We start from the raw sequence: 22,299 nt of genomic DNA on the forward strand, positions 1-22,299 counted from the left end.
GTGGTCTTTTGCACTTTTATATCTTTGAGACAGATTTGCCTTAGATTAGAAGTAATAATAATTACCAGTAACTTCAGAGAAATGGACTCCAGTATCTGAAACAAAAGAATAAATTTGGTTCTTATTTTAAAAGATTTGGGGGCTAACATTTTGTTCCATATTAATCTCTGGGGACCCTTAATATATCTGCTGCAAGCCATGACTTGAAGTTTGGGAAACCATGGAGAACCTGAAAAAGCTTTGAAAGTATAGTAGACTAGGGCAACAAAGTCCTTTCCCCACTCCCACAAGAAGTTAAAGGTCTTGATGTATATTTTGATTTTCTAATTAGAGCTCCTTTGATTTTCTCTTGTGGTGGTGTAATCTAAACTGAAGGGAAAACTTTCCTCCTAATTTTTTCTGCTAAGATTTGAATCTGTGCCAGAAATCTCTAGTAGAGACAAAGTATATACCTTATCAGACTGAAAAATTAGTGAAAACATCTGTAAAGAGAGAGAAATTACTAACATGGACAAAAAGTCTGACTTTATTAATTTCTAATGTGTCTCATGTCTGTGTGTTTTCAGTTATCGAAATGTCCACAGAAGGAGGATTTGGCGGTACTAGTAGCAGTGATGCTCAGCAAAGCCTCCAGTCCTTCTGGCCTCGTGTTATGGAAGAAATCCGGAATTTAACAGTGGTAAGGAAAATTGAGAAACTTCTAAAGATGATTTAAAATACTTGAGACTAAAACATTTTCATTTCAAGCATATTTACAAAGGCATCCTACATTCCTGACATAGTATATTCCTGTATGCGAAAATGAAAATATCACTTACCTTAGGTAAGGTAGCTGTAAGTGTGTCCTATATCATCTTAGTGGTGTTTTTTAGGTGTGTGGGTGTGTAATGGATACTTTGATTTGGATGTTGTTGTCTGACGTGAGATATATCTTTTACTAGAAAAGCAGGGATCTTACCTTCGTGAAGTTGATATAATTCATTGCTTTCTTCTTCTTTTTTTTAAATAGTTCATTTCTTATTGCCTAATTTAGTGGCCCTGTAAATTTCTAGAACTTGAGGGAAATAATTGACAATTTATTTAAGAAATTGGTTGTGAGGCAGACACTCTTTTGAGATATTAGGGGCTAGGGCTGTGGCTTAGTGGTAGCGCCCTTGCCTGGCATGTGTGAGGCACTGGGTTTGATTCTCAGCACCACATATAAATAGATAAATAAAGATGTATCAACAACTAAAAATATATATATGTTTTAAAAATTTTGAAAAAAATGCATTTAGATCAGGGTTTCTTAATAGCAGCATTATTGACATTTTTAGCCAGATAATTCTTGTTGTGAGGGGCTGTCTTGTGTACTATAGGATATTTAGCAGCATCTCTGGCCTCTATTCACTAGATGCTAATAGTATCTTCTCCAAGCTGTGACCACCAGAAATGTACCAGATATTGGCACATGTGCCTTTGGGCTAATATCATCCACTATTGAGAACCACTGACTTAGAAGAATCCAACCTTGTAATTAGAGCCAGACTAATTTACTCAATAAGTATTTATTAAATACTCACTGACTTGGGCATAGTGATGACTCCTGAATCAGTAAAAGGCAATGTGCTGAGGGAGTGCAGAAGTCATAGTGCTTGCTTCTTGCTGGTTGAGTTAGGGAAGGCATCAAGTAAAGCCAACATGTTTGTTGCATCTTGAAATATGAATAAGCATTCATCAGATTAAAAGGATGAGACAATAGATCTTAGGCAGTGAGAAGGGGTCTGTAAAAGAATGGAGGCTTAGAGGAGAAAGCTTTTTGTTTAGAGGAGTAGCAAGAAGATTGGAATGCTGAAGGTTCCTACATGAGTAGTGGAGGTTGGGGTAGGAGGACAGTCGGGGTGTGAGAGTGGTAGTAGAAGGTGAAACAGGTTAGAATTAGAGTATTTTCAGAGTACAGGATCATGTCCTTAATGAAGACTGTTCCATTTGGTATTATTTTAGCAAATACTGAAGGAGTTCCCTCCGTTGAATATGTCATTCCTGCCCTAGAGGTATTAGCATAAGGGCAGAGACAGTACTGAATTCCTTACTGATGTGGAGCTAATATTGCAATTCCTTAGATTTAATGGCTTTTCGTCTCTGCTAAAACAAGATCCCCTTATTTATTTACTCAACAAATATTTTGTATTTATTGTAGCTATGCTGAATTTTGTGGGTCCAGTAGTACGCCAGTAGTACTCAGGGAACATGAGTTCTGTTGACAGACTGAAAACAGGTAACAAAAGAAATAAACCAGGGGCTGGGGTTGTGGCTCAGTGATAAGTAGAAAGAACAAACTAGTTTCCCACTGTGATAAATACCCACTAACTTCAAGGGTAAAAAACTTATTTCAGGGCTAGGGATGTAGCTCAGTAGTAGAATGCTTGCCTAGCATGTGTGAGGCACTGGGTTCTATCCTTAGCACCACATAAAAATAAATAAAGGTTCATCAACTAAAAATATATTTTAAAAAAACTTATTTCATATTCTGAATATACCTGTGGGTGGTGTTTATTTACATAAGGGGTTTTCAGCAGTGGAATTTGGCTTGGTTTTTTCACAGTGGCTTGTGTTCAGAGTAGATTTCCAGTGAAGAACCATTGTTTCTCTTTAGCAGTCTCAAGGTGGTAGTTATTTGTACTGTCTCAGAAAAGAGAGTGGAGGGAATAATGGCATTATAAAGTCAAAAGTGGGATTTTTTCTCAAAAATTGGGAAGATAATCTAATGGTTAAGCTTACTGGGTTTTGGTATGAGGGTCAGTCTGATAGAAAACTGGCAGTATGGCAGGATTGGCCCATTTTGAAGTCTGCACTAGCTTGGGTTCAGAGACATAAATTCAGGATCAGGCAGGTGGCCAGAGAGGTTTAAGCTCAACACTTTAACTTTTCTGTATCCCGTTGAGCTTTGATTGATTGGTTAGTTGATAGTTGCAATAAAAAAAAAATAACAGGGCTGGAGTTGTGGCTCAATGGTAGAGAGCATGCATGAGGCACTGGGTTCGATCCTCAGCACCACATAAATGTAAAATAAAGATATTGTGTCCACCTAAAACTTAAGAATAAATATTTTAAAAATATAATGATAATAAAATTTACTATCTTATCCATTTTTAAATGTTTGGTTTAGTAGCATTAAGTATATTCACATTTTTGGGAAACACATCTCCAGAACTTTTTCATTTTGCAAAACTGAAACTCTCCCAATTAAAACAACTCCCCGTTCCTCAGACCCTGCTTACCACCATTCTCCTTTCTTTTCTATGAATTTGATTACTTTAGATACTTAATGTAAGTAGAGTCAAATAGTATTTGTCCTTTTGTGACTGACTTATTTCACTTAGTATAATGTTCTCAAGGTTCATCTATGTGTAACAAGATTTCCTTCCTTTTAAGACTTGATAATATCCTGTTATATGTATATACCACATTTGTTTATCCATTCATCTGTTAATAGACACTTGAGTCATTGCCACCTCTTGGCTATTGTGAGTAGTGCTACTATTACCCTGGGCTTTTATTTTTAACCTACTGGTTTACTTTTCAAGTTTGTCAAAAATGCAGATTGTGGTATTGACCAAGTTTTAGCACCTAGACATCTAGTCTATCAGAGGTTTAAAGAGGATTGATTACTTTGAGGCATTCAGTTTGGTTTGGGGTATGAGGCAAAGAATAAAAAGAGTGTTTTTTTTAATCTTTCTTCCATTGATTACTAGACTTCTACTATGTTATGACATCATCTGCTTAAAACAATGTACGGCATATTGTACCTGCACAATAATATTTGAGTGAACCAGACTCTTCCACTTCAGATTTAATGTAAAGCAACATCAGTTACAAGTTTCAGTGAAATGTGATTTAATAAAGTCAGGGTGGTTTTTCCCTTTGTAAGACTCTCTTTTTACTCTATGCTCAGGACTCTAATTTCAGCACATGGAGGCATTTGTTTCTCTGAGTGTACCTCATGTTGCCTGTGCTACTTGACCAAACATTTTGGCATTTCATCTGGGCCTTTTCAGAATTCAGCAGTACTAAAAATCAGACTTCTTCAAATATGCCATAACCTCTTAGGTTGACACCTCAAAATGTTTAACAGATTAAAAAAAAAAATCCATTATGCTTAAACCATCCAAACATAGTATAATTTAAAAGAATATGCATGAAGTGTTGTTGTCTCTCTAAGACTGGGAAACATACCTTTCCAAAACCAAGAAATTATAATTTGCTAGATGATGTGTTTCAAAAGCAACAAGAAAGGGTCATAGCTAAAGAGATCATATTATTTCCGCCTAGTAGAAAAGTGAAATGAGGCAGAAATTTACAAAATGCTCCGTTCCTTCACCTTACTGATACCACTCTGGCCCTCAGTCCTGCAAAAGCAATTTATCTTTTATCTCTGCCTGACCATTGTGTTCCCTCATTCTTAAAAGCTCTCTAATTGTCCATAAATTCAGTTGTTATCTGGGATTGAAGTTGGCTAAAAGCCATCCCAAAATGATAGTGTACCAGAGTGAATGTATAAAATACTGTGTATTCCTGCTCAGGCAGAGCTCTAGGAACAAAAAGTAATAGACTTTGTGACGTTAAGTTTTACCCCTCTGGACTTCTTTGACAGTTGAGAAGGCAAAGCCAACTTTGGTCTTTGGATGGGGGTGGTGATGATGCTGAATCTTGATAAATCTAATCCTCCCCCGACTTATTCCCAGTCAGCTGTCAGTTAGCTGTAAATTAATGCCTAAGTTACTTTCCTTTAATTGACAGTGGCATCTTTTAATTTTTTGGTAGCAGGGATTGAACCCAGGGGTGCTTAACCACTGAGTCACATCCCCAGCCCTTTTTTATATTTTATTTAGAGATGGGGTCTCGCTGAGTTGCTAAGTACCTCACTAATCAATCTGCTGAGGCTGGCTTTGAACTCTGGATCCTCCTGCCTCAGGCTCCCAAGTTGCTGGGATTATAGGCATGCGCCACAGTGCCCAGCAACAGTGGCATCTTTTCATTACTCAGTGCCTTCAGATTGGACAGTTACATTTCTAACACTATAATCAAACCTGATAATATGGTTTAAATGGTTATTTAAACAGGAACTAGGTGGGGACCTCTGGTGGACTATTATAAAATGAACCCTGTGTTGTGGGCCCTTCCTGTAGAGTGGTGCTTCTCAGACTGTATTGTCTCGTTATAGAACCTTGTTAAAATTGTTTTTGATTTAGTAGTCTTTAAGTAGAGCCCAAGATGCCACCTTTATTTTGTGTTCTCAAGTGATGTCATTGTTGGCCTAAGGATGTCACTCTGAGTAGCAAGGCTCTAAAATAAAAGTTCTTAAATTTCACTGACTCTTTGTCAAAAAACTTGATGCCAGGACTCTACTCCCCAGAGTTCCTTATTCATTTGTCTCAGGGAGAACCCAGGCATCTTTCAAAAGATTCCCAGGTGATTACAATGTTTAGTCAAAGTTAAGAATCACTGCTATCAAGAGGATTAGAATATTGACTCTCTGAAGTGCCTGACTGCATAGACCTAGAAATTTGAAACTCTGGATTTTTAAGTACAGCCCAAGAACCATTGACTTTTCTTGGCTCCTACCTCTGATTGAGTGAATTCAAGCATCTTGAAACTTGTCAATTTCAAATTCTTTGTTGTCAGGAGCATAAGAATGTTCTGAGAGAGAATCTGCTCCTTCACCTTACTGATATCACTCCTAAAAGTAGGGGGGAAAAGAAAAGTCAATGCATGTCAGTTGCTCTTCCATTTGAATCAGCATCCAGAGTATGAGTTAAGAGATAGTCACATTAGTTGTAGGTTCACCAGTGACATGGGCAGCATTGAATTGAAGCCAATTTAGTGGCCCTCAGTCTAACAGTAATGGAGGGGCTCCCCTCATCACAAGCTTCTTGTGAATCCTTACATGTGACTGGAAAGCTGGGATAGGATTATAGAGAACTGTGATTGTTGCTGGCAGTAATGATCCAACCCCCCCCACCCCCCCCACCCCGTACACATCACCACACATCTCTCAAGATCCACTTTTCTCACACTGACCCTTGGGATTTTAGGGTTTGGGGATAATGAAAAAGTAGTTTATTTAGCTGGGCACAGTGGTGCATGCCTTTAATAATCTCAGTGACTTGGGAGGCTGAGGCAGGAGAATCAAAAGTTTGAAGTTAATTCAGCAACTTAGCAAGGCCCTAAACAATTTAGCGAGATCTGTCTCAAAATTAAAAAATGAAAAGGACTGAGAATGTAGCTCAGTGGTGAAGCACCACTGGTTCAATCCGTGGAACCAAAATCATCATCATCATCATCATCATCATCATCATCATCATCCCTGGTACCCAAATAATAATAGTAATAGTAATAATAATAACCAAAATAATAATAATAATAATAATAATTAAGAATAATAAGAAGAAATTGCTCACAAAAGAAAAGGTTCAAGCAGAGGCTTAAAGCAAAGCATTTTGTAAATTTTTTGCCTCATTTTACGTGTCTACTAGGTGGAAATGACATGATCTCTTTATCTGTGACCCTTTCTTTAGTTACTTTTGATTGAACAATAGAAATGAGGGGCTGGGGATGTGGCTCAAGCGGTAGCGTGCTCGCCTGGCGTGCTTGCGGCCCGGGTTCGATCCTCAGCACCACATACAAACAAAGATGTTGTGTCCGCCGAGAACTAAAAAATAAAAATTAAAAAAAACAATAGAAATGATCATCCTTCACCTTCTTTCTGGCATTTCTGGGTAGAATCATCATCTTGTGTGATGTGTCACACAAGAAGGAAGAACAGGGATTGATTTCTATGATAAAACATTTTTTAAAAAGTGTCTTCAGAGGCTGGGCACGGTGGCGCACACCTGTAATCCCAGAGGCTCAGGAGGGTTAGGCAGGAGGATTGAGAGTTCAAAGCCAGCCTCAGCAAAAGCAAGGTGCTAAGCAACTCAGTGAGACCCTATCTCTAAATAAAATACAAAAAATAGGGCTGGGGAGGTGGCTCAGTGGTCGAGTGTCTCTAAGTTCAATCCCTGGTACCAAAAATAAATAAATAAACATATATAAAATCTCTTCAAAATCGAACTCTAATCCAGCTTCCTTTTCCTATTGTTCCGCTATGCATTCATTCGGGTCATGAGTCTCAAACTTCAGTAGTCCATGTTTTTTAAAGAGTCATAGTCTCTTTACTTCTATGCTTGCTATTCTATCTGAATAACATTCTCAGCATTTTGCAGATACAGTTCTCATATCTCCCTCCTGTGAAACATTGTCCAACATTCTTCCTCCCTCCAGCTGGTTTACATTGTAGCTGGTTATTTCCTTCTTGGTACTCCTGAGGGAATTTACATCCTCTCCACTAACAGAAGATAGGATTATAATGTTTTTGTGTGACTGTCTCTAATAAATGGCAAGCTTTTCCAAGTTGGCATAGGTTTGCATCATTCCATGGTAGTAGATATGATGCATTCACTATTAATTTGGTTTCATGAATGAGTAAATGAAAGAGGAGGAGAAAAAATAAGAATATAAAGAATATGTTCTGCCGTCTTACCATTTGGTGAAATTTTAATAAACTGGATCCCTAAGCTTCTCCTGCTCCAGGATTAGTTTTAGTAGAGATTTCATGGAAAATGTTGATACCTAATTTGGAAAAGGAGAAAATGAAAAATTAGTATTTGACAGAGCTGAGTGCTAGCCAAGAAGCTTGTTGGGTTTGCATAGAGAAATTAGATCTTGGTGTAATTAGATATCTTGGTGTACATTTTATCCTAATAGTTGTTCTTCCTTCTGTAATCATAAAATGGATTCTGAGAAGCCTGTTGATGTTTTTCCAGAATGCCTTTTTTTGCATATATTTGAAATTTTCTTTTGGTCTTAAAAAAAAAAAAAAGTTCACTTGTGCTTGTTAATTTCATCACAACTCAAAAGAATAGCTTCTTTTTCCATAATGTAACAATGCAGATTCCCAGGTGATCATGTTGGGTTTGATGAGTCACATTTCAGATCACTTACAGAATCAATCATTTGACACCTAATCCCAGCAGAGATTTTGCTTATTTTATTCTAGGCCTTTGGACCTTTCTCTTCAATCCAGCTCTGAAACTCAAAATTTATTTTTATTTCTAGAATTGCATCTATCATTGGATATATATTTAAACACCAGTAGTTTTAAAATAAAACAACAACAAAAAGAACTTAAATTGTACCTAATTGAATAGTGCTGGTCAAAAAGCTCTTTTCTTAAATTTCAGCAGTGAAATTGTGTGTGTCCCCCATCTCCAGGGATGTTTATTAAGAAAAATCAGCGTGGTTGCTAAGAGGCAGTTGGTAAATTTACCCTCACACTTTTTCCATAACTTTCCACCCACACCCTGAAATAAATTTTAGAGACAAAGTCTCCTTTGCTGCTATGATGAGAAAGGAGCCTCTTTTTGATTTTGTTAATGCAGAGGTCAGAAAGGGCCAGTATTGTACTAGCTGAAAAGAACCATGGATCACTGTGGTCAGGTGTTTCTGGCTTTGGCCCTTTCCCTTATAGTCCCTGAACAGAAGGAAGAATTGACAGTTTAGAGGAATGCTCCCTGAGGCAGAAATCTGTTTTAATCCACGTATAGCAGACCAGTAAACTTTCTTGGGAAAAAAAGGCATTTATAATGCACCTTTGTATTGCACTGAGATATAGAACCTGATATTGGTTGGGGCTGCCTTTTATATGGGCACTGTTAAAGGCCATTATAAGTTTTCCCTCAAACCCTGTAATTGTTTGAAGTTCTGTGTGGGTTAAATAAAGAAGATTTTTTTTTTTCTGTAGTTTGTACTTTTTTCATTTCATTTGTCCCTCTCCCCTGCCATATTTTCTGAAGGAAGAGTCTAAACTAGTCAGTATTTGCTACTTCCTAAGATGCTCTGCCACCTTATTGATTGTCCCCACCTCTTACATATCTCTTGTTGCTCATTTCAGAAAGATTTCCGAGTACAGGAACTCCCACTGGCTCGTATTAAGAAGATTATGAAACTGGATGAAGATGTGAAGGTGAGTTCACATTTATTTTTATTATTCATTCTGAAGCCAAAATGATGGATAGGATATTGCTCATTTCTCTAGAGCTCAGAGTTTAATTTAAAAAGGAAAATATTGTTATTGTCTGTTGCTTTTTGGTTTTATTTGGTTTCTCTCTAAAACTAAATGAACTGAAATTGAACAGTTTTAATTATTATATGCAGCTGCTCTGAAAATTGGGGATCTCTTGTTTTTTTAGAGTATCGAGAAGATGCTGGGTGTTTGGTTTTTATATCAGGTGGCATTGCCTAGTTCGTTTTACTGTGCAGTGTAAATGACTTGTATCATGGCCATGCAGGGTGGCACATAACTTGTAATCTCAGCTGCTTGGGAGACCAATGCAAGAGGATCTCAAATTTGAGGTCAGCCTCAGCAATGTAGTGAGACCCTGTTTGAAAATAAAAATAAAAAGGGCTCAGGATGTAGTTCAGTGGTAGAGGACCCTGGGTTCAATCCCCAGTACAGCAAAAACAAAGAACAGCATGTATTGTCAAATCAACAGGACAGTACCATCATCTTAGCATCTTTTGTTGTTGTAGTACTAGGGATTGAACCCAGGGGCACTTTACCACTGAGCTACATCCCCAGCCCTTTTAATTTTTTATTTTGAAACAGGGTCTCACCAAGTTGTTGAGGCTGGCCTTGAACTTTTGATCCTTCTACCTCAGCCTCCTGAGTCACTAAGATTAGAAGTGTGCATCACCGTGCCTGCTCATTTGGCAGCTTATTGCAGTCTCTGGCTAGTTAATCAGAGCTCTAAGAAATTTCTGATGTTGACATTGAACCTGTTCTGACCTTTTAACCTGTGAGTTTGTTTTATATGAGTGAATATTTGTGAGAAGGTTTCCTTAAGACTGGCCATTTCTATATTCCTATGAGGCCACCTCCCATTACAACTTTTAGGGAAAGAACAGCTCTGCCTCTACCTCATTACCACTTGGAATTAATGGTCTCTTGCATTTAAACAGAAAGCTAACAGTCCGTAGCAATTTCCCCTTTTATTAGAGTTCTTCTTCCTTACAGCAACCTTGTGAGATTTGACAGGATAAGAATGTTTCATTCCATTTTACAGATATGAAAGTAGACACAAAGCTGAAGTAATTTGCCCAGCATGATAGAGCCAAGATTCCAGTTCTCATCTCCTGCTTCTTTAACTCTGGAGCTCTTTGTGTGACTCTTCCCTGCACAGAACACTCCACCAGGAATTTAGAGACTTGTTTAATTAAACTTGAACTTGGAAGACAGACACATTGAGGCACCTTCATTGCTTGAGCTCTTACTACATACCAAGCCCTGTGCTAGGTACATATATCATCTCATTTGATTCTCATAATAACACTGGAAGGTTATTCTCTTTTTCATTTTGAGAAAAACAAAGCCCAGAAACATGAGAAGTCTGAGATTTTACCTATAACCATTGGCTCTTGAGTTTATTATCTTTCCCCACATTGTCTCTCCTTAGATTAGAACCTAAATCCTACCACTTACTGACTCTGTGGCTATGGTCAAGTCTCTTCCCATTCCCTAACCCCTTATTTCTTCGAAGAGCTATTAAGAAGGTAAGAAAGCACCTTGCTTAGGGCCTATAAGTATTCTTCGTCCCTCTTCCCTTCTCCCTGTTACCTGCTTTGTTCCTATTCATGGATTTATTTTACCTTAGAATCTTCTGAGGCTACCACCTACTTATTTTTTTTAACTCTTACCTCATGTAAGCCATGAGGCAAGAGAATGGTTTAAATGATTTGCTGATGATTGACAGGGAGGGCCTACGTCTGTTGCAGATGATCAGTGCAGAAGCCCCTGTGCTCTTTGCCAAGGCAGCCCAGATTTTTATCACAGAACTGACTCTTCGAGCCTGGATCCATACAGAGGATAACAAGCGCCGCACCCTTCAGGTAATATAGCAGGCTTACATTGGGAAAAAAAAGCTGCCTTTGCCTACTTCTCTTGCATGGCTTTGGACCAAAAATTGTTCTTCTTTGGCCTTGTCAGGCATCTTCCTCTGCACTGGGACCCAGGCATACCTTACAGCTGTGGTGATACTGTTTCCTTACCAAGATTCTTAATTTCCGAATCTTGCATGATTTTCACAGCTATTGACTGAACTCTTCACTTGGTGAGCCCTCATCTAAACAGAGGCTCAAGTTATAGGATATTTATCTGTTTCCAGATGTAAAAAACTTTTGATTGAGAGCATTGAGAGATTCCAGGAAGGGACAATCTCAGGAAGAATTCGTAGTCTCACTGACTTCATTAGCTTTTTTTGTTCCTTGTCTGTCTTCCTGGAAATCCTTTTGTTTTCATTTTATTTTTCTTTTAATACAGTAGTCAGCATTCTTATGGTATGTAAAACCCTTGGTGATTGGCTCTGTAAACCCTCTCTTATAATCCAGGTCCCAATTCTGGGAGAAAAAGTTTCCCAAATATAAGAGGAAGGGTTTAACAGATACAAAACTGTGACAGTATTTTAATAATAATGCCAAGAAAGCAAAGTCTATTTTTTCCTCATTTCCCTTTGACTACCAAATTGAAAATACGTGTGTTTGTTTATTTATTCTACAAATTATGGGTGTTTACTGAACACCCATCATGTGCCAGGCACTGTGTAGGCTATGAAGATTAACAGTACACAAAATAGACAAATTTCTACCATGTGAATCCTACATTCTAGTGCAGCCAGATATTGTGGCATAGAGTTAAGATTTGTTTACTTTATGAAAAATTTAAAGCAAAAGAACAACATAGGGGAAATATATTGAACTCTGATGCGTGTGAAAATTGCAAAACAACAACCACAAAAAATTGCCCTGAAAAAAGTCTGGATCTAGAGGGATGCTATAAAAGCTACTACTTTCAAGGTCAGTTCTGATTAATGTGCAAAACCCTCAATTCCTTTGAAAAAGAAGATAGCCAAATGACCAATAAGCCTATGAAAAGATGGTGCAACATGATTAATAGTAGGGTATATACAAATTAAAATCACAATAAGATGCTAGTTTATACCCATCAGAATGAAAATAAAAAAATAAAATAAAAAAGATTGACAGTACCAAGTATTGGTGAAGTGTGATATCTGAAACTTACATGTTGCTGATCAGAATGTAAAGTGATATAATCACTTTGAAAAAACTATTTAGCACGTCCGACAAACCTATCTCTACTCTGACTACCATTCTACTCATATGTGGACATTCCTGTGTAGAAATATTTATAACAATCATTTATACTAGCCCAAAACTGGAAGCAACTTGGGTATCCATTAGTTTTTGTATTATTAATAAATTCTAATATATCCACAAAAGGAATTACTATTCAGCAATAAAAAGAAATAAAACTTTATTCCATGTAGCAAGGATGAATCTCAAAAACATGTTAAGCAAAAGAAATCAGGAATAATTTATACTTGTAGAAATCAGAGTTGTGGTTGCCTCGGGTTTAGGGGCTATAGGGAAAAGGTGATTGACTGAAAAAGATTAGAAGGGAACTTTCTATATTTTTGTCTGTATTGTCTACCTGGGTTTACATTTCTGTATTTTATTGAAGATGAGTAGTAATGAATGTTGTTATTAAAAAAAGATAAAATATGGGAAGCTGGGCATGGTGGCACATGCTTATAATTCTAGCAATTTGGAAGGCTGAGACAGGAGGATTACAAGTTCTAGACCAGCCTCCACAAATTAGTGAGGCCCTCAAAAACTTAGTGAGACCCTGTCTCAAAATAAAAATGACTGAGAATACAGCTCAGTGGTATAACTCGCCTAGGTTCAATCCTCAGTACCATTCCTCCCCCCTAAAAAAGGGGCAAAATTTAAATTTTAGAACGATAAATTTAGATATATCTGTTTTCAAAAAATTCCAGACCATTTTGGTGTATGTTTAGAGGTGATTATTGTCTCCTTTACCCCCTTTATTCCATCCATAGACGAGCCATTTAGATAGTTTGAGTAGGTATCATCATCAAGAATGTGACACTACAGTGTACTTACCTTAAATGAGTCCTGGTAGTCTTTAAGATATGCCCTACTTCATTTGGGAGGTTTTATTATCAAGCTGGTTGTTGGCCAGGAGGGTGCACTGGAGTTTTGCATTTCAGTGGCTTGGGGCCATCATAGATACCAGAGAAGGAAAAACCAGAAAATTTCCATCCCCTATTTGTCTGATGAGTCACCTTGCTTAAGGTGTGGTTTGTAAGAAGTTGCTACGGATTTCTGTTAGTGTGTTGATATTTTAATATGAAGAATTTCAAACATAAGCAAAGTTTACAGTGAACATCTGTTTATTTACCACAAGATTCATTTTACTCTACTTGTTTTATCCCCATATCTAAACTATACATCCATCAAGTCATCTATTTTTAGGAAACTTTTTAAATTGACTTTCCCCTAAATACTTCAGTTTCATTAGAGCTCAGTGTTTTTTCTCATTGCTTTTCTTTTGCTTTAAATGTCTCAGTAGAGTAAACAAATCTTATATACATAAAATGTGTTGGGTTTCAATAAAAATTTTCTAATTTTATTATTTAAAGGAAGGGAGTGTCATGCTTGGAGAGGAAACCTTATCAGAACAAACCTTGGTTTTGTATTTTTAGTCCAGTAACCCCTGTGTTCTCTTCCTATGCTGCTACTATTGTAGTGATTTCAGCCTTCAATATTCATGTTACAGTAAACCAGATTCAAACCAAGAATTTATCACTGCAGCTTAGAAGTCCACAATAAAAATCATAGTTTTAGAGGGTCCAGCATACATAGATCTAGTGATAAGATTATAACTACTTGTGAACCAAAGACAAAATATTACTTAGGGCCTAAAAATGATTGAATAATAAGCTGACCTTGATAACCACAGAATAATCAAAGACTTTCTGGTTAAGATTGCTGGATTTGTCTATGGTTAGCTGGAGGATATTTTGATAGTTGCATGTAGGGCCCTAGGATGAGATAAAGCAGGAAGACTAGCGATTGGAGGTAGAGATACCCATTTTAGAGCATAAGCTAGGTGTATCTCTTTCTTTTTTGATTTCTGTCTTAACAAGTCTGATGATTTGAAGTTCTTAAGTTTGACTGTGCTTATTTCAGTTATAGATGTGGCCAGGGATATTTAGTTTGACTTAAAAGTCATCTATCTTAATTGGAGGTTAAGATGAACTAATTTATCCCCAGGCCAAGTTTTCACTTTGCTTTTCTTTGTTACAGAGGAATGATATCGCCATGGCAATTACAAAATTTGATCAGTTTGACTTTCTCATCGATATTGTTCCAAGAGATGAACTGAAACCTCCAAAGCGTCAGGTGAGCTGGGGAAGGTGTAGCTATGCTGCTGACTACAGAGCCTTGCCATACTGCTGTCAGACATGCCTCTTCTCTTTGCACAAGGCATTTGCTCTTCCTTTTGTTCTTCTTCTTTAGTCTAGATCCATCCTTAACATCTTTGCTACTCATTTATAGATACTTTTAACTCAGTACCTCTGAAGTAGTATTTCAGTGAAAATAGATGAAATTAAATTCAATGAAAAATAAAGATGTTAGTTACAAACAGTAGACTGAAGTGCATTTCAAGGTACCCTGACGAAGTCTTATCAGAATTCTTAATCTGAGATGGGAGAATATTCCCAGCAAGTTAATTTCAGATTTTCAGAAACTGCTTCTGTATGTAAACAGTGGTATTTGGGACAGGTGGGTTTTCTTTTCTCTTACTCTATATTGTGGCTCTTCGTAGTATCCTGGCTGCACATTAGAACACATTTTGGCGTTTAAGAAATACCATTGCCCAGGTTTTACCCCCATAGGCTGAATTAGAATCTGTGATGCTGGCACCCAGGCATAGTACCTTTTAAAGCTTTCCAGGTGATTTTTAATGTGCAACCAGATTTGAGCACCACTACTGTACGAATGTGCCTGCCCGCCCCTTTCTTCTGTCTGCCCCTTTCCAAAGGTCATACCAGTTTTTTTTTTTTTTTCAAAGCACTTGGGTGCATGTAGCTCTTAATTGCAGTTGTAATAGACCCCTGTTCTGTGAGACTCATTGTTCTAGGCACACAGTTTGCATGACTCATTAAGTATAATAGAAATGTTTGGGAAATAGTGGCCGAGTCTTAGGAACAAAGCTATACCTTGTTCTACTGGCTTTGTTTTGTTAATAAATTTTAAAGGTTTTTAATGAGTTATTTCATAGAAATAATAGAACAACTGTTTCTATTATCCTTAGAAGCAGTTGTTTGGTGACAGCCACTCTCCCTGTGTTGGCCTATGGGCATTCAAAGTGTAGGACAAGTGGGCATCCTAGTCAGCCTTAATTCTGACCTTGCACAGGGACCTTTGGGTTAGCAAGCCCTGTGTTGCTTCCTTACTGGAGCAGAGTGTGCTTCACTGCGACTGTTTTTTTCTGGGCAGTCTTTGCTACTGTAAACATCCTTGACTGGAAGCTGTAAGTTGTTCAGAGGAGCTTTCAGTCGGATGTTTACAGCGGCAGGCTGCCACGGTCGTCTCCAGCTGCGCATCGGGAGACATTGCAGGTTTGTGCCCCCAGACTTGATTCCTCCTCTTGGGGTGCTTCCCTACTCTCTGAGAAGTCACTATAAGGACTCAGATCACTTCTCTTCCTTAGATCAAACAGTACATACCACACACCTGCTTTCCTTGTCGGAATTTTTTCTTCCGTGTCCATCCTAAGCCCCCTTTAAAAACAAGGTGGTGAGCTTGCTGATGAAATTAAACTTTGCTCACTCTCATTGTGCTAACTCCTTGTTCTTTGTGGGCTGCCTGCTGAATGAACTGGCTGGATAAAAGGGTCTTGTCCTATCCCTTCCTCCAAAGTGCTTCTGGTTCTCTCAGGGTGTCAGAATGCTCTGATCTCTCCTTTAAAAGTGTCTAGCTGAAACAGCTCCTTGCTCCCTAGATTTAGTTCTTTGTAGGTGTTTGAGCTATTGATTGGCATCCTATTTGGGACAGCTGCTGCCTGGCCTTTGAAAGGTTGAGATTGCTGAAAGCTGGCCTGAAATTCCAAGATAGCATTTTTAATCCTCTATGGACATGAAGTTTTCCCAAGCTCCAAATTGTCTGGCACCTCCTGAAGTCCTTTAAAAGCGCCTACTCTCCAAAACTCACCCTTTCTGAAGGAGGCAGCAGTTCACTCTTGCTATAAGCAAATGTACTTTTTTCCTAGTTTGGGACTGGCTGCACAACACTGTAGTGATGGCCTTAAGATGTGATACTGCTCATTCTCTGGCATTATTTGTCAGTCTTAGCTTCTGAATAGATTCCAAGAACAACCCCTCTAGTTGAAATAGCCACTGCCAAAGTTGAGCAAGTTCCCTATTCTGGATTGATCCAATCATTCAGGGATTGTATTAGCACTAGTCAGAATATTGAATTGTGGAACTAAGGCCTGTTTCTTCTCAGAGATGCTTAGGAGTCTCACCTTTTTTATAGTGAAGCAAGTAAAGACTGAAAATAGAAAGTAATTCAGGCCTGACTTCTGCCCCACTAAGCTATGGGTTGAAAGTTCCTCCCTTTTGAAATGTCATTATCTTTTTACCCATTTCTTTAAATCAAGCATAATCATTCTCTTGCTAGCTTATCTCCATTGGCAGAATAATGAGTCTTCATAATGCAAAAGAACCTTATGTATGCTTCCTTCCATCCCAGTGATTTGAGAACAGTCATGCCTTGTCCTGACAACACAAACCTAAGTGCCTCTGCTTGATAACTCATTTCAATGTCCTAGCTTAGTTCATTAACCATCCTAGAGGATGAGTAGGAAGCATAGGAGAGACTCTTTACCTGTTCAAATAGGTTTTCACAAAGGGCATTTTGGCTTCTGGGAGGGATACTTAAAGAGCTTGCTTTTGGGGGAAAAAGACCATATTTAGTGTTAAATCATCTGTAATCAGGGACAGCTGAAGAGAGTCATAGGTCAGGGCTAGGAAGTGCCAGTGTCTCTGTGTTGCCTGATTTCCTACAAGCTGGTTCTGGGGCTCTTAGTCCTCTATACCTTCTCATCACCCAAGAACTTTTCAAAGTTAGGTCTAGACTTCAGTAATTTGTGTTTTTTGTAAAATAGGAAGGGAGACCTCTTTAGAAAAATAAATACATTAAACCTACCTCAGCAGCTTTGAAAAGAGCAGTTGGCCTCAGTTTCATGGCTTTAATTGTTATCAACATTTTATCTGTGCCACAGCCAAAACCTAATTGCCAGGCTAACCTTTGTTTATAATGGTGAGAAGTCAAGAGTTGGAATGGATCTGGTATTGTCACTGTCAAGTTTTTCTGGAAATCGAAACCTAGATGAAAATAAAAGGAGATCTCCTTTATTTTCTCCCTCAGTATGATTATGTGAGGGTTAAAACTGTGTGGGTCTAAAACAGAATATATTAACTTAGAAGGTCAGTTTATGTTTAAGGACTTGCTTATGCACCCATAATGTTACAGGTTTCTCCCTAGCCTAGGTGGATGACTATCAGAGAATCTATTATCCAGAGCCCCAAGTTTCTTAAAGGCTGGATATCAGCAGTCCTAATTCCATTATCTGGGTCCCCAGGTATTAGGAAAGCAAAACAATACCCACCTCTATAATACAGGGTATGCCAGCTTTCTCCACACACTATGGCCACAGACTCCTAAAGGTAGCAAACGAAAGCTTACAGACTTTTCTGTTGGTAACAGCTATTGGGTTCAAGAAAATCTGTCATACCACCAATTTGAAAAAGTACTTTCCTGCCTCTGTTTGCTTGTCTATGTAAATGTACTCATTATTCAACCAGGACTTACTGAGCACCTACATGGGAAATGGTAGGGATAGTGGGGAGCAAGAGAGGGAGAGAGTGGGAAACAAATGTTTTCCCTTTTAGGACTTAGATTCTAGCCAACAGGCAGTTAATTTGACATACAGATACAAAAATGTGTAATACAGACAGTAACATGGAAGCATAGTTCAGGGTACCTAAATTACTGAGGGAATGGGGTCAATACTAATTTTGTAAATGTCACACTGGGGAGCTTTGAGGCATCCACAGGGTCTCTATACCTTGAAGAAGTATTTTTTCTAAAAACCTAGCAAACTTGGCTCAGAATAAGGAAATGAGTAAATTTAGCTGATATTTTTACTCAGCCAGGCCACGTGGTTGTATGTTGTTGTTGTTTTGTTGTCCCAGGCAGGGATACTATGTGTCACAGGTCACTCCGGATCAGACGCCGATCTCTGTGTGGTCAGGGGCTGACCAACCCCCGACCCTCTGGGCTGTAACCATGTCGTAGTGTGTGTAAACATCCTACACTCTCAGCTGTGAGCTCAAGTTGGCTGGGAGAAGGTTGTTTACTCCTTCTGCCATGGAAAACGTCAGCTGAAGAAGGAACAGTGTCTTCATTCTGCAAATCAAACAGGATGCGACCTCCCTAGTCAGCCAAGGCAGCACCCCAGCGGAGAGCTGTCCATCAGGCCCCCTGGGTTGCGCTTCTATGGCTAAGTACAACCAGAACCAGATATGACACTGGATAGACATGTCCTCAGTAACCACAGAACTTTCAATGTCTGTGAAAACCTGGGCACTTGCCTACTAGTGCGCTTGAATCTGACATTTGATTCTGAAATTCTAGCCCAGAAAAAGCCCTGTTTCCCTTTACCTTGCCCAGTCCCTCTTGAGCGGGTGGGAGCAAAGTAAGAAGAATGCTGTCTGGTTGGGAGATTGAGGACCAGCCTAAGTGGCAGGATGTTTAGTTAGTGTCTTCCCCAGCACTGGCAATTAGCACTGTTCTCAGATCACAGGCCTTGCCAGCACTTACTGACAAGCACTGCTGGGGTGTGATTTTTAGTTACGGTAATTATTTGCCCGTTTGCAACTCATCACACATTGGGTGATTACTCAGTACCTCAGAAAATTGGCTGTATGTTTTGTGAAGCCTATAGAATCTGTTATTTTTAGTTTGATTTAGCACAACTGGTCTCTTCGAATTCCACTTTCCTTTGGCTTCAAATGTGGAGAGCTCAGCATTCAGGAGGCAACTGCACACAGCCTCTTTGGGGAAGAATGGAAATTCACTGTGGCGGTTGCTGAGTCGGTTCTTTTCCTCTTACCTGCCTGTCCTTCCACCCCACAGGAGGAGGTGCGCCAGTCTGTGACTCCTGCCGAGCCTGTCCAGTACTACTTCACGCTGGCTCAGCAGCCCACTGCCGTCCAAGTCCAGGGGCAGCAGCAAGGCCAGCAGACCACCAGCTCCACGACCACCATCCAGCCTGGGCAAATCATCATTGCACAACCTCAGCAGGGCCAGGTCTGTGAACTGCTGAGGGCATCCACCCAGCAAGATGGTGCCTCATAGGTGTGGATGGGGAAAGCTCATCAAGGGCAGAGAGGCAGCCAAATCATTACAAAGCTGGATTTGCAGTCTGAAAACCTGAGCATTGCCCCAGATTCAGTGATGAAAGCAACATGTTACCCTAATCTCTCTTGACCCTGTTTTTCCTCTAGATTATATGAAGAAAATACATTGTATAAGATATTCTCCAGAATTCCTATGAACATAGAAATTTTAGAAAGAAAAAAATTTTCTCTAACATGCCCATAAAGAGCAGTATGATCTTTAGTAAAAGGGCTTTTCAGTGGACTCCATTTCTCTTTCCCTCTATATTTGTGTCAGGTAACCTTCTCTTTTTACAGTAGTAATCAGAAGATTCTTTCTCTTCCCCAAAGTACTGTTGAGAGAAGTACCATCCATTGGGAATCTTAAGAGGTTATAGAGGGCTGGAGCTATAGCTCAGTGGCAGAGTGCCTGCCTCACACGTGTGAGGCACTGGGTTCAATCCTCAGCACCACATAAAAATAAATAGAGATATTGTGTCCAACTACAATTAAAAAAATTTTTTTTTTTAAAAATAGAGGCTATAGAGGACCCAATACTGTTAGCTTCGCATTCAAATTCTGTCAGTCATTATTTATTCGTCTAACATTGAGCATCCTCCGAGAACAAAGTCCTATGCTAGATATTGAGAATAAAAGCATGAATAAAATAGTCCTGATTATCCAGAAATTTAAAATATAGTTGGGGATTCAAGTATTAAAAGGTTATGACCACCATGTGGGACGTGTAAGACATTTTTTAGAATTGTGTAGAGTGTTATGGGAGCACATCAAAAGGAGTGTCTGTGAAAGATGTGAGGAGATGTGAGGTTAGAGATGGTTCCTAAAGGGAACACTATGAGTCTTAGAGGAAACACTAGAAGTTAAACAAGCAGGAAAGGATGGTATGGTCAGTAAGGGCAAGTACAGGCAAAGGCTTAGAGGCGAGAAGCAGTACAAGGCGAGAAGCAGTACAAGGAATGGTGAGAAAGTGTCATCAGCATAGGGGACCTTTGAGGCAAGTCCAGGGAACACACCCTGGATAGTCTTGTGTTTTCTAGTAAGGAGCTGGGTTTGCCTAGAAGGAAAAAAAATTTGAGATGGAAGTGGATTTAAATATGAATTATGATTTTAAGATTAATTCCCTGCTCATTTATTTATCCATAGAACAAAAATTTATTGAGTGCTTATTCTTTGTCAGACACTGTGTTAGGCATAAGGAGCTCAAAGATGATCTCAGCCCATTCCCTGCCTCAAGGCATTCAGTGCCCCATGATGCCTAAGGGACTTTCTTTGGCTCATGCTCATGCCTCTGCAGTGGGAAGAGCTTTATCTGCCAAAGGCTTTATCCTTTTACAGAGTGAACTTCAAGGGAGTGTGCCAAAGGTTGGCCCAGATTGGCTGATCATCCTGAGAAGCTCATGGCTGTTGTGTACTGACAGCAGGGCATAACCATACGTGATTTGGCAGCTGCCATGCTAACACAAACCCTCATTTTCCTGAAATAATTTAGAAATACCTTGGAAATCCTCTTGGGCATATTAAGTTGATACAGTACAGTGATGAGTTGGCAGCAGTCTGGAACTGATAAGGCTTGTGAAGGTGATGAAGTTGGTCCCTCCCAGCTGTTACTTTGCTGTCCTGCTGCTTCAGGGTGGTCCCATGTGGGTCTTTCCTCCCTAGATCTATAGTGATGTCTGTTTCAAGTTGAGTACAAATAAGAGTTGCAAGACAAAATGTTAGAGCAAAGTTGGGAGAAATATGTATTTTTTTGTGAAGTGAATTCTCTTTTTTTTTTGGTTACAAATTGGGAATTTCTGGAGGTTAGGGGATAGGAAGAGTTGAAATTTGTGAAACGAGGATGAAAAAGATACTTCTCTTGTCCTAGCCCATCATAGGTATCTTTACTGAGAACTGTCATCTTTCTTTCCTACCCTTTTCCAGTTTATAGTAATTTCTTCTTACCTGGTAATACTTGAATCTCATTAATAGTTCACAGGAAATATCCCCTTCCCTTGTACCTTTAAATGCATAGTTATAATCTCATGTGGACTTCTTCAGTCAGAATCAAGAACATCAAAATAGCAGTTGAAGCCCAAGACCCTTTGAGATCCAGAAATGTCTTGACATGATTTTTAATTCAGAGCAGGGAGAGGCCATGTCCAAATAGGATGGACCTGGGGATGTTAAGAGTGGGAGTCCAGTTGTAGTTTAAAGATTTCCACTCACCTCCCACCAGAGGAACCAGATATGGTGGGCTCGTTTCTCTGGGTAATCTGTGAAAGTCACCTCAGGAGCTAAAGTTTTGAGAGTTGAACGAATGAATGACTATTTTGACAAATAGTAAATTTTTATCTCTCACAAAAGAGTTAAGTTTCATTAGAGTACAAGCCACTAAATGCAAGAGACACAAAATCTGCCACGTTATATATATTAGACAGAAATGTCTTAAATCTGAGATTGCCATTTCTAGAAAATTAAAAGCTATTGCTTTACTAAATTTTAGTAATAAGGGTAGGATCAGTTAAGAGTCAGTTCTTGACAGCATCTTGTATCCTACCAGTAGTCACCTTTTCCATGGGAAGCTATGGTGGTTGAGAGCAGTCATCTGGCTAGTATGGGCAGGAGTCCCTGTGCTTCTTGAATCGGGGAGAAAGCCATTCTGCACTAGGCCCAGCCTCAAGGATGAGCCCAGGTGCTCTATTTTCCTTTCCTTGTTTTGTATGCCTTAGAAAGAACCCGGGACCCTAACTCAGTAAAAATTTATATGGACCCCGCTTTCTATTTCATTTTGCCCTCCATATTCATCTGCTGTGGGCTTGACTTTGGCCATTTCTCAGGTGAACTATCATGATTGCTTTTGATTTTTTTCTGTGCCATATGTGCCTTAACATCATTG

At 39.0% G+C, this 22,299-nt stretch overlaps 1 protein-coding gene across 5 annotated transcripts in view; it reads left to right on the forward strand.

The window, feature by feature from the left end:
- Positions 1 to 22,299, forward strand: part of Nfyc (nuclear transcription factor Y subunit gamma) — a 63,906-nt gene that overhangs the window by 32,953 nt on the left and 8,654 nt on the right. For all 5 annotated transcript variants that reach the window (XM_027937178.2, XM_071617734.1, XM_071617732.1 and 2 more), the window contains exons 2-6: positions 567 to 679; positions 8,972 to 9,043; positions 10,852 to 10,965; positions 14,263 to 14,358; positions 19,162 to 19,335. In XM_027937178.2, coding sequence (XP_027792979.1) covers positions 575 to 679; positions 8,972 to 9,043; positions 10,852 to 10,965; positions 14,263 to 14,358; positions 19,162 to 19,335 — 561 coding nt within the window. In that variant the 5' untranslated portion in view covers positions 567 to 574. The remainder of the gene's footprint in view (positions 1 to 566; positions 680 to 8,971; positions 9,044 to 10,851; positions 10,966 to 14,262; positions 14,359 to 19,161; positions 19,336 to 22,299) is intronic.

This window comes from Marmota flaviventris, chromosome 10, assembly GCF_047511675.1.
Source record: "Marmota flaviventris isolate mMarFla1 chromosome 10, mMarFla1.hap1, whole genome shotgun sequence".
Taxonomy (NCBI): Eukaryota; Metazoa; Chordata; class Mammalia; order Rodentia; family Sciuridae; genus Marmota; species Marmota flaviventris.